Genomic DNA, 12586 nt, shown 5'->3' with positions numbered 1-12586 from the left:
CACATACAAAATAAAATCTAGGGGGATACACCTAAAAACACTATGAAAGTGGCTTTTATAGATCTATTCGGTTATGACTTATTTTTTTAATCATAAGACCATATGCATAAAACCGTAGGTTCCGAGATGTCTTGTTAGTTATATATTTTTACTGTATTGGCCACACTTGTTTATTTAAAAGACAAAACATTTTAACAAATATATGACGAATTCAGTCTCAAAAATCTGTCCAGTCCCTTGATAATACTTAGAACTTAAAGTTTTTCTCTATTTTTCCTACATGTTTGAGCTTTTGCATGCCTGCAGGGAGAATTTGATTCAGCTGCATTTCCTGTGGTATGTTTGTGTGTGTGGATTGGTATCTGTCTAGCCACCTATCTTCCTTGTTTAAACATTAAGATAATTAGAATTTGAAGTTACCATCTGATACTAGAGTAAAAAAATGGAGTCAGGGGTTTATTGTTATAGCAACATCATAGTTTTTACCAGAATAATCACCAAGTTCTCTTTAAAGTTATATCCATGTTATAATTGATATGTACTAAGAGATGTTCAAGCCAATTTGATGGTCTAATATCTTTGTTTGGTTCCTTGTCTAATGAGGATAGATAATTTTGGAGTCCTTGTCTCTTGCCAAATATGTAGTACACATCTACTCCTTTCATGAGGGTGGTGTCATCTGACCTTGACCAGAAGACTTCTAAAATCTAAAGATCTTAGTTTTTGTCTTCTTATTAACTTTGTCCTACAATCCATGGGAATGTGTTTAACCTCACCTCCCCAAGATCTGCATGTATTTCCATACTTATGTGCATGTTTAAAGTCTGAATAATAAAAGTGTTAGCTAGATATTTTTGTGTGTATTTAGTAAATGAACAAAAATTAATCAGCTTTTAACATACAACATGGTAGTTTTTACTGCCATATTGCTGGCAGCAGATCACTAGACCCTTTTCATCCTACAAAACTATACCTTGGACCCACTGTCCATATCCTTTATTCCCATGTTCTAGCATTGTGGTTTGGATATAGTGTTTCCCAAATGCTCATGTGTTGCAAATCCCTAGTGTAGCAATATTCAAAAGTGGGCTTTAGGAAAGTGATTTTGTACCACAATTAATAAAAACCCAGAGACAGATATTGGGGTTCAACCTGAAGGTAAGAAAAGCAAAACAACCAACCACTGGCTCTTACCTCTACCTCAGTCTGAAATGACAATCTGCCTCTGGGAATCTCAGAATGAGACTGACTGAGAGCTGTCTCCTTCCATCTTATATTCCTCTCTAGTGTTGGGGTAGTGTACCACTACCACCGGTTTCTATGGCAAACTAGTGTGGGTAATGGGATTAAAGGTATCTGTCACCACTGCCTGGTCTGTAAGGCTGACCAGTGTGACTGTTTTACTCCCTGTCTTCAGGCAAGCTTTATTTATTAAAATATATATGAAATATCACTATACTTCCCCACTTTGTCTAAAGTAAAAAAGAAGGCTATAACTAATACAAATATAAGAAAAACTATATACAGTAAGTACAATGACTATATACAGTATATACAGACAATCTATCAACAATGTCTAGTCCATTTATTTGCATTTGATAAATTCAGAGAAAATCATATCTATCCTGACTCGGTGATTCCAAAATCTTATATCTAATTTACTGTTTATCATAACTTGCTTTATGCATCAAATAAGCAAAGAAAACTCTATTTAGTCTTCAGCTCCATTATAGACCCAAGAAGGAAATAATATTAACTGAAGAAGCAAGAAGTGTGAGCAAGTGACTTCCAAAAATGTGAAAAATGACTGAAACAGCTGCCTGTCTGGACAGTCACCCAAAGTTCCTATGCAATGTTCCATCTTCAGCCTACAGGCCTAGCATATCTGACAGATTTTTCTGTAAAGCAGGATATTCTGAAGGGCTGTCTCTGCTTGTTTTGACAGTGTTCGGCAGTCTCTTTTGTGTTCTATTTGTACAATTAGGAGAACATACTATTAGCAGTCGAGGCAGAGACATTTTCTTGCCCAGTGGCTTTTACCCCAAAGAAAGTAAACTCCATGTGGAGTTTCTTCAATGCCCATTATCTTCTCTGAAGTAGATTGGTGCTGGCTGCCAAGTACAAACATGTCTCATTGTCATAAAAAAGAACCTTTGTTATTAAAATCTCTTAAATGCCATATTCTGTAGATCTCTGAAGTGTTTGAAGTTGACCTATCTAAAATTATCTTTGTTTGATCTTTAAAATATACCTAATGTGACCACAAGTTCATTTATAATAGGTGACTAATTACTAACCTTCATTTCCTTGTTATCCTAATAATTTTCAAAGACTAGAAATTTGCATTACATTGTTAAATGAGCTGTATAGGTAAAATACCTTGAACAAGATTTAAAATGTATGTACAGTATGTTTTAATAAAATTAATCTCAAATTTGTATCAATATAGAAAATTTGTATACAATATACAAAAGTCCAGTCCAATGTAAAACACTTAAAACTAGTAGCTGCTTTTTAAAAGTAGATTCAGGAATCTACATTTTTATCTTATCTATATCCTCCCTTTTTTCTTTTCAGAGTAGATTCAATAATCTATCTACTCTTTTATCCTATCATATCTATATCCCCTTTTTTCTTTTCAAAACATAGAACCTTGAATCTAATTTCCTTTTAGCTTTTTTTCCTGGCCATTACCAATAATAACTTTAACCAACCACCCTAAACAATGACAATATCCATAACCCATTGAACAACCAAAAACCACCCAACCCACCTCTTGGGAATGTGAGCGTTGTATTCTTAAATTTACTTCCTGCTGTCTGGGGAATGACAGTATTTTTAGGGGTTCCTGAAAAGAAAAATTTGGGATAATTATCAAGACCTGGGGGAGAGGTAACTGTATCATTTTTGTTTTTGTCCCTTCTATGCATAATGAGAAAGTGCCACACTTGTTTCAAGTCCTGGCTGGAGTAGTCAGGCTGGATCTTCTCAGCTAGCCACATTGAAATTATTCTGGGAGTTTGTAGTCCAAAGCTGATCTTTGAGTGGTTCTCTCAGCTGAATGGTATCATATGAACCAGTGGAATCATTGTCGTGAGGCCCAGTCTTCTTCCTGAAGACTTCAGAGATTATTGTAGGAAAATTTATTGTTCACTGTCGAAAACTTAACCATTATTCATATCAAAATGGAAAGTTTGAATTTCAATAGATATACATTTAAAGAAAGGTACTATAGAGATAAAAATAGATATGTTTAGAAGTAGAGTTTTTGAAAGCAGAGTTTTGATAACATTAGTCCCTAGATTTTCATTTTTCTTCTGAACTACACCAGATGGCTCTCTGATATGAAGCAAAAACTCTGGATTTTTTTTTTTTTGTAACAACATGCTTGTATTTAGAGAAGGAGAGCCACAGTCAACTCCGAAGTCAGCTTTGATTTTAAGTTTGTTGAGACTACCATTATATTGAGAAGTAATGAGATATGTATCTTTAATTAGTGAGATTTTACCCTGCAGAGACTATTAGTATCATAAATCTGATTTTTCTTTGCTTGGTGAGGCTTTCTGGATAGCTAGCTTTTCTTCTTTGGGCATCTAGATGTCCAAGTCTCTTGACTTCTTGAAGGTGGGTATCTTCTATTTTCCTGAAAAGACAAGAACAGAAGCCTGCCCCAACCCTTGTGAGGTTTCCTTACAACTTGTAGGATCGCCACCTCTGCAGAACTGTCATTTCACTTTATTAAGAGTTTTATCCTTCCAACTAAATCTTGATTAATTTTGATGGTATCCATAGCTTTTCTTCCCCTGTGGAAATAGGAGTGAAACATAGTGCATTTCCTGGTTTCCATTCTGAGCTCAACAGTCTTTGAAGGACACTGGCTGATTTAATTCGGAAGTTTTTTTTCTATTGTCCAGTGACTCTCTGCAGCTGGTGTTCCTTTCTCATTAACATTAAGAAAATTCAAGGTTAATAAAACATTATGCAATCTATTTCTGAGGGTATTTATCATCCCTTTTTGTTTATTTAACATATTCATTATAGTTTGATTTGATCTTTCTGTAACTGCCTGACCTCTAGGATTGTTTGGTATACCTATAATATGTTTTATATTATAATAAGCAAAAAAATTGTTTCATTTTCTTAGAGATGTATGACAGCACATTATCTGTTTTTACTTGTACAGGTATACCCATGATGGCCATAACTTCTAGTAAATGTGTGATTACTAAATCAGCCTTGTTCAAGTTCAAACTTGAAACAGTTGTCCATTGAAAACCTATGTAGGATTTATCCCATGCTTTTTCAGACCTAGGCCTAGCTGAACATAGCGGACAATGAGGAATACTGAGAATTCAAGAACAATTGCAGTGGGTTTTTGATCCTACTGCACGTACTGGCTTTGTGGGAGCCTAGGCAGGTTGAATGCTCACCTTACGAGACCTGGATAGAGGTGGGCAGTCCTTGGGCTTCCCACAGGTCAGGGAACCCTGATTGCTCTTTGAGCAGATGAGGGGGGGGGGGGGGGACTTGATCGGGGGAGGGGGAGGGAAATGGGAAGCGGTTGTGGGGACGAGGCAGAAATCCTTAATAAATAAATAAATTTAAAAAAAAAAGAAAAAAAATGCAAGAAAAAAAAAAAGAAAACCTATGTAGGTATCAATGGTGTGGTTTACATGTTTTAATCTTCCAAATTCTGCAAAATGGAACACATCCATCTGCCAGATTTCATTTCTTTGAGTATCTTTTGGGTTACTTCTTGCAGGTAATATTATATGGTTGTATAAAGAACAAATAGGACATTTCTTTATAATGTCCTTGGCTTTTTTTTTTAAACCTTTGCTATTGACATGATGTTTTCTCTAAAGTTTTGAGGTCTTCAGCACATTTCCAATCAATAATTGATAGATTTCTATATTACCTTGTGCTAGAGGATCTGGCAGACCCATGTGGGATGTGATGTATGTTACATATATGCAATGATACCTATTCCTGATTATATCTTGTACCTGAATAAATAATAAAGTCAATTCTATATTATCTGGTATAAACTTAGCATTCTTAATATGCAAAACAACTCTTTCTGCATATTGTGAATCAGTAACTATGTTGAGAGATTCTTTAATATCCCTTAGTACCATTAGAATATCATATAATTCTGACTTTTGGACAGGATCATAAGGGTTTGTTCTACTTTGCTTAATTTTTCTGATTTGTAACCTGCCTTTCCTGATTTATTTATTTATTGTAGGGGAATGTTTGGAGTGTAGTTTTACCAGAATGCAGTTAAGATTCGGATCCACACGATCCACATGTGCCTCCTATAATTTCTCTTCAGTTAAAGTCAATTCCCTCTCAGCTTCAACTGATAATTTCCTGGTACTGTTTAAGTCCTTGTCACCGTCTAAAGTTTTATTTAAATCAGGTCACCAGGTTCTATCCCAATAGTAGTTCTGTAGTTGGGAAATGTCTCCTAGCAATCTTTGGAAGTCATTAAGAGTCTGCAATTAATCTCTCCTAATCTGCACCTTTTGAGGTCTAATTTTTAATTTTTTTTAGGTCCAGTTATTTTGTAAACCTATTTTATAGCCTAAATACTTAATAGATTTTCATATGTTGAACCATCCCTATATCTCTGGGATGAAGTCAACTTGGTCATGGTGGAAGATTTTTTGAAATGTGTTCTTGGATTAAATTTGCCTGTATTTTATTGAGAATTTTTCGTCAATATTCATGAGGGAGACTGGTCTGTAATTTTATTAGTTCTTTCTTTATGTGGTTTGGGTATCAGGATAGCTATAGCTTCTAAAAAGGTTTTGGCAAATATTCCTTCTGTTACTAATTTGAGGAGTATTAGTTACTCTTTGAAGTTCTGGTAGAATTCTGTGATGAAATCATCCAGCCCTGTGTTTTTTTCTGGTTGGAAGACTTTTGATGACTGCTTCTATTTTCTTAGGGGTGATAGGTCTGTTTAAATTGTTTATCTGGTCTTGATTTAATTTTGGTATGTGGTACCTATCCAGATAATTGTCCATTTCTTTTAGATTTTTCCAATTTTTTGGAGTACAGATTTTTGTAGTATGACCTAATGGTTCTCTGGATTTCCTCTGTGTCTGTTACGTCCTCCCTTTTATTTCTGGTTTTATTAATTTGGATACTCTCTGTCTTTTGGTTAGTTTGGATAAGGGTTTGCCTCTGTTGTTGATTTTCTTGAAGAACCAGCTCTTTGTTTCCTTGATTCTTTATATTGTTTTCATTTTATTGATTTTGGCCCTCAATTTGATTATTTCCTGTTCTCAACTTTTCCTGAGATTTCAGGTGGGATGTTAATTCACTAGTGTGAGATTTTCCCACTTTCTTTATGTAGGCACTTAGTGCTATGAACTTTCCTCTTAGCACTGCTTTCATAGTGTCCCACATGTTTGGGTATGTTGTGCATTCGTTTTCATTGAATTCTAGAAAGTCTTTGATTTCTTTCATTATTCCTTTCTTTATCTAAGGGTGGTTCAGTTGAGCATTGTTCAATTTTCATAAATTTGTCAGCTTTCTGCAACTAGTGTTGTTGTTGAATTCTAACTTTATAAGCCTTGGTGATCTGATAAGATACAGGGGGTTATTCTAATTTTTTTTCTATCTGTTGAGTTTGCTTTGTTACCGAATATTTGATCAATTTTAGAGAAGGTTCCATGAGGTGCTGAGAAGAAAGTATATTTTTTGCGTGTGTTTAGGTGAAATGTTCTATAAATGTCTGTTAAATCCATTTGAGTCATGACATCTGTTCTCTTATTTCTCTGCTAAGTTTCTGTCTGGTTGACCTGTCCATTGTGGAGAGTGAGCCATCTATCCTCCTGCAAGCAACCCCTCATCTGCGCTGTTGTACTCCAGCAGAATTACTGGGTTACTGAACTGGACTTGGGTGGAATAGCTATTTGGTCTGTCACAGTGCCCTGTCTGGGGTGAGAAGGCAGGTCTTCTGTTCTCCCCAGAAGTCACATAGCAATAGATATTTTGACTCCTCAGAAATTTGAAAATATGTCAGCTCAGGATTTCAGGTCCTGTTGACCTTTTTAGAATTTTTAACAGTTCTCTTATTTTCTTTCTGTTATGTAAAAACATTACTACTTCAACCATTTATTGAGGATCCGCATTGATTGCCATGCTTTGTGCAGGGCACTTTATATTATTTTCTCATTAGTCTATAGATTCCCTAATTAGACATTAATACGGTTTAAATTCCCAGATAATAAACTCTACTGTAAGGTTGTGATTTACCTGACGTACAGCTGCACAGCTGCCAGGGCAGAGTCAGTGTTTAATAAGTCTCCCAGTGACCGCTGCTGTTCCTCTGTGTTCTCCTCATAACGCTCACATTTGTACTGCATCGGTATCAGGTTGTTAATGGGAAGATGCCTGGGTAAGGGAACCAGTGACAGTAGCTGGGAACTATGGCAAGGGACTCTACCTGCTTAGAGAGGGGGTGGGCAGTACTTTTTCTGATTATGTTTCTAGTTCCACCTTGCACTACATAATCTGTATCCTTTATCTTTGCTTGCACTATGAATGCAATCTTTCAAAACACCCTTTTAGGGTCTTCTCTGTTGTCCCAATCCCTTTCTTGTTTTGTTAACCATAGTTTAAATGATGTATGAAGCTTGTCTTCTTATCTGCCACTACCCCAGTCCCAGTGCTAGATCAGCGCTCCACTGGCTAAACTTCCTTAGCATTCCACTTGCAAATAACCCAGAGAACATGTATTACTCTCTTCCTTATATTAGAGGTGTGTGTGTGTGTGTGTGTGTGTGTGTGTGTGCGTGTGTGTGTGTGTGTGTGTGTACATTGCAGGTTCTGTTCATGGAAAAGCGTGTTTTAGAGCATGGGCCAGACTTTACTAGAGTCAGTTACTATGTATTTGTCTGTGTTTATTGTACATAGGAAGCACTCAGTAAATAATTACTACATAACTTTAGAAGCTAGTTATACTTCTGTTTTTCTATACCATGGAAGATTTGAGTATGCATTTCTGAGTTAATATTTATGTCAGAAGACATCCATATGTTTCAAAGTTCATCTTTCAGATCTATAACTAGCTTTTCATTGCAGGATTTATTTTCAAGCCTAAAACAACAAACAATGTATAAGACTCTATCCATCTTCAAGATATTTCATCAACATAGTAGAGTACAGATTTTTCAGTTTGTGGCTGTTCTGGGGATGTTGGAATTTTTCCACAAATAAAAGCTTCAGGAGTCATCTCTGGTTGAAATAAACTATAAACTCAAGCACATTGTAGCAATCTGAAATTACTTGTTGATAAGCAAGTACTATGCATAATTTTTTTCTTTGGTTCTCTCTGCTTTATAAACGAAAGGGACAATAACTTTACTAGTCAGCAAAAACATCTGAAAGACACCAAAGTTTCATTAGTAATAATCAAAATATTAGGGATTTTAACATCTAAGGCAATAAATTGTCACTCTGGATCGTATTCTACACAACTTAAAATGTTTCAGGAAATAATGTTGGGTTCTGGGAGGAAAAAAAATCTAAGCAAAACTATGTGGCAGTTTTTTTTTTAAATATATATATAGCTTTAATGTAGAAATAGACTTACAGAACCACCGTTCCCGCGGAGACCAGGAAAGCAGAAGCGAGCTCGGAGCTTGCTCGCCAAATTTATAGGCAGACATTAGCCCGAGGCGAACACGCCCCTTAAGGGGCGGGACTTATCCCTACATCTCCCCTTTTTGTCTAAATAAGACAGAACTAAACCAAATACAACTACATACAATAACAACAAATAATAAATACAACAAACAATATTGAGAACAAAAGCTTTGCTAAACATTCTATCTCAAGAAGTCCAAATAATGTAAAGAGTAACTACAATTATATAATCTTCAACTCAGTCAAAGATCTGAGAAGGGAATAAACACTACTCAACAAACGAGATATATCCAAAATGTGCAACAATTGACAGAGACAACTGACTACCTGGGCAATCACCCAAAGTCTCGTTTGCAAAGTTGAGTCAACCAATTTTGGCTAAGGCCTAACATAACTGACATACCATTATTAAAGGCAAGGAACTTTTCAAAACTATCTTACCCTGTCTTGGCAGGATATGACATATGTGGCAGTTTTTAAAGAAAGAATAAATTTAAATAGCTAATAGATTTAAAGACAGCTTGATTTATGTTGTGGAAGGGAGGGGTGAGGCTATGGAGAGGGGAGGGAGGAGAGAAAGTTGGAGAGAATGAACAAAAGAAAACTATATTTGCTTTTAATATAGACAGACACTGTTCATAGTTGCTCACTGATGATGTTTCTGGCCTCATCTTCTAGGTGTGCTCTGTGACGTGACCAGTTTGTCTAGAATCAAGAGTAAAAATCTCTAATCAAAATATTTTGGAGCTTGTTGGGCATAGAAAGATAAGATCCATAAGAGTTTTTCTTTCAACACTGCAGACCATAGCATAACTCTAGATTCTCAACATAAAAAAAGATAGGTTTTAGAAAAAGACAATGGTTCAAACTCTGGCATGTTTGTAAGGCATCTCTGCAGTATTCCTGGACTTTTTTCTTAGACCATATTTATGGACCTGATATGTACATCTGTGTTTTATGTTTATCGATTCTCTCAAGTAAATTTGTACCTCTGATAGTCACTTTTTCTGTACCCCTTTTAGTCACTTCTCGGGCTGATTGTTACACCCAGTGTCTTATTGGTGTACCTATAGTGGAGTATATCTTTCAAACACCATCAGAAAAACTTCTTTTTTGCAGTAGATGGCATTTATAGAGAGCCACAAATGGCCAAGGTGCAGGAAATAAGAGACAGTGGAGCATCCAACCCTGAGTGGGACATCTATATTATACCCCTTCCTCCCAAGCTCAGGGATCATTGCAGATCAGGGGATGGAAAGATTATTAGAGTCTAAGACAGTGGGTAACTATGATGAAACTAGAGTCTAAGAAGTGGGTAAGTATAACTATAGTGTAACAGTATTTTCTGAACACAACAGGACATTTACATGTATGAACTCCCAGTGGCTGTGACAGCATGCTAGTTGTACAAGCTCAAGTTAGATAATATCCCGGTGTGGAGTGGGGAGGAGGTAGGCTCAAAGTCTCACCACTAGTTAGGACCTATTGGTATTTGTTAGCTGCTGGGGAAGTGAGAATCAATTTTCTTCAAGGATGTGGCCCCTGGTTCATCACACTTGATAGTTTTTGGAGAATACAAATTGCACTCGAGGGCTTAAGAAAAACACAAGTTGTGTGGGTAGATAGAAAACGAGTCAGAGTAGGTGAGTGGGTGAATATAATCAAAATACATTTGTGTAATTTTCAGAATCCAAAAAATTATAAATGATGACAGTAATTTTTTTTAAAGAAACTTAATGCAAGGTATTTGTTAGGGAATTAAAAATCACAGGCTATACAGTAATTCCTTTGTTTCTAAGTACTTGCTGTGAGTTCTCCTTACACTTCAGACAAAGTCACATGGTAGCAGGTTGGGTGCAGCCAGCCATTTGTAACTTGGAAAAGTATAAAGCCGTATTCTTCGATTTTTGAGAAAAAAATTACAGCTTTTTTTTTGTAAAAGTGTACCTTTTGTGTTAATACATAGTTTATTGTTCATAAATGAATTAACTATTTTAATTTCTGATATAACATGTCTGTGCCATTTTCTCTACATTAGCAGGAACTCTTTGTGAACTTTAGTTCTATTTAAGTGTGAGGATGTCCTAAAACCAAAAAATTTGATAACCTCTTATACTTAACTCCACCTTCATCTTCAGACAGCATACCTTTGTGAGCAGCATAAAGTTGGACTATATGGAGAGTTGTGAATATCTTGTAGTCCACGAGATTAGTGTTCTCTTGAGTGTATGGCAACACCAAATTTTGTTGCTATTTTTATTTTCAAAAAAGTGGTAATAGTTTGCCATAGCTGTACTGTTTTGGGCTTCTATTGACAATTTTCCCTCCTGATATTTGTTCAGACCTTTCACTGTTACCAGGAAACTTTCTTAAGAAAAATGCTACTAGGAACTTTTGCAGAGTGATTAATCCTTACTTCTTAACTTGTTCCTTGTTTTCTTATATTTAAAGATTGTTGAGAGAGCCGTTCATATGTGTAAGAGAATTTCTGCAGTGGCTTGGGGTTGTGCAGTGTTTATATGCTATTCTGAGGCATGAGTCTGTTTCTGGGAAATGATTATTCACTTGAATGAAAAATTATTAGGTTCTTCATAGTTGGTCTCAAAAAAGTTTTATGAAGATATTACTTATTTTTAAAAAGGAAACTTATTTAGACTTACAAATTTGAATCCTGTTTATATTTTTTGTTCAATTCAAGAAGTTCATTTACCAGGTGGCCAAACTAGTCATCCAGAAATCAGTTTTAGACAAACGATGTTCATGCCTTGAATGTTGCTCACTCTCACATTAGTTTGTCCTTGCCTGCTCTGTAGTGCCACTGTTCCCTTTCTTCATCCTTTGCTCCCCTAGTGATCTTAGTCACACTGTCTCTACACTTAAATTCTACTGATATAAGCAAGTTTCTTGCAGATGTAATTGCATTTCAAAATTTAGACTTTTATAGTCATAAAAATCTCACAAATATGTTCTTCCAGTCTTTGATATTTCCACTTAATATTTTTGGTAGTTTTAAAGTGTGTGTGTGTGTGTAAGAGTAATGAAACAATTGATGTTTTTCCTTTGATAATTGAATTACATGGAAAAAGTAAAACCAATAGCTTCTCCCTGTAGCAAATGTAAGGAAACTAATAGAAATATAATTTCTGGATTACATTTTATTGCAATTTGAAATAATACAACTTTTCTTTGTCTTTGAAAATGTTGAAGTTCTTGAAGTCTTGCTTCGAGTTCTTTATAATGAAGTCTTCTAATTTAGGAATATCAGATGAGTATTCTGTGTGAATCTATCACAAACAGAGCTATTATCAGATGACTTCTTACAGCTTGATTCTCTGTGCATTTTCTTAGGCCAGAGATGAAGAAGAAGCCTTTCTGGACTGGAGTGATGAAGATGATGGTGGATTTGATCCAAGCACACTTCCAGATCCAGACAAGCACAGAAGTTCTGAAGAATCTGAGAGTGAAGATATAAAACATGAGATGAGGTATGTTCTTATCCTTAGTGTCATTAAATGCAAATTTCACACATAGGTCCTATTTTATTGAAATCAGTGACTACTGAACTATTGCTTTGAGAATTTTTTTTAAACCTTTAATGACCTGTAAAATCTACTTTCCTTGTTCTGCATCTATCTTATACTCTTCTGATCCTCTCAAGGACTTTGGTTAATATTACATTTGTAATTCCTGTTATCACATATAACTGATACATGAATTCTGTTTTCTTATTCTTTGCTTTTTTTTCTCTCCCTTCATTCTTTTTTTTTTTAAAGTGGGAAGTTTTACGGGGGGAAGGGAAGGACGTGGGGAAAGGGAAGGAAGAGAGGAAAAGAGACAGAGAGAAAGAGAAGAGACAGGAAAAGTTCTACGTGCCCCTTCAGAGTCTCCTTTCATTCCTAATCCTCTACACTTGAGTAGTTTATGA

General features: G+C 35.6%; 1 protein-coding gene across 2 annotated transcripts in view; it reads left to right on the top strand.

The window, feature by feature from the left end:
• Ddx10 (DEAD-box helicase 10) overlaps positions 1–12586 on the top strand; it is a 154694-nt gene that overhangs the window by 126684 nt on the left and 15424 nt on the right. For both annotated transcript variants that reach the window (XM_041638558.1, XM_041638557.1), the window contains exon 17: positions 12010–12146. In XM_041638558.1, the coding sequence (XP_041494492.1) occupies positions 12010–12146 (137 nt within the window). The remainder of the gene's footprint in view (positions 1–12009; positions 12147–12586) is intronic.

This window comes from Microtus oregoni, unplaced genomic scaffold (genome assembly GCF_018167655.1).
Source record: "Microtus oregoni isolate MIOR12 unplaced genomic scaffold, Mior012 000055F_ref0000237, whole genome shotgun sequence".
In the NCBI taxonomy this organism is placed as follows: domain Eukaryota; kingdom Metazoa; phylum Chordata; class Mammalia; order Rodentia; family Cricetidae; genus Microtus; species Microtus oregoni.
Note: the sequence above shows the minus strand (reverse complement) of the source record. Positions and strands in the feature narration are given on the sequence as shown.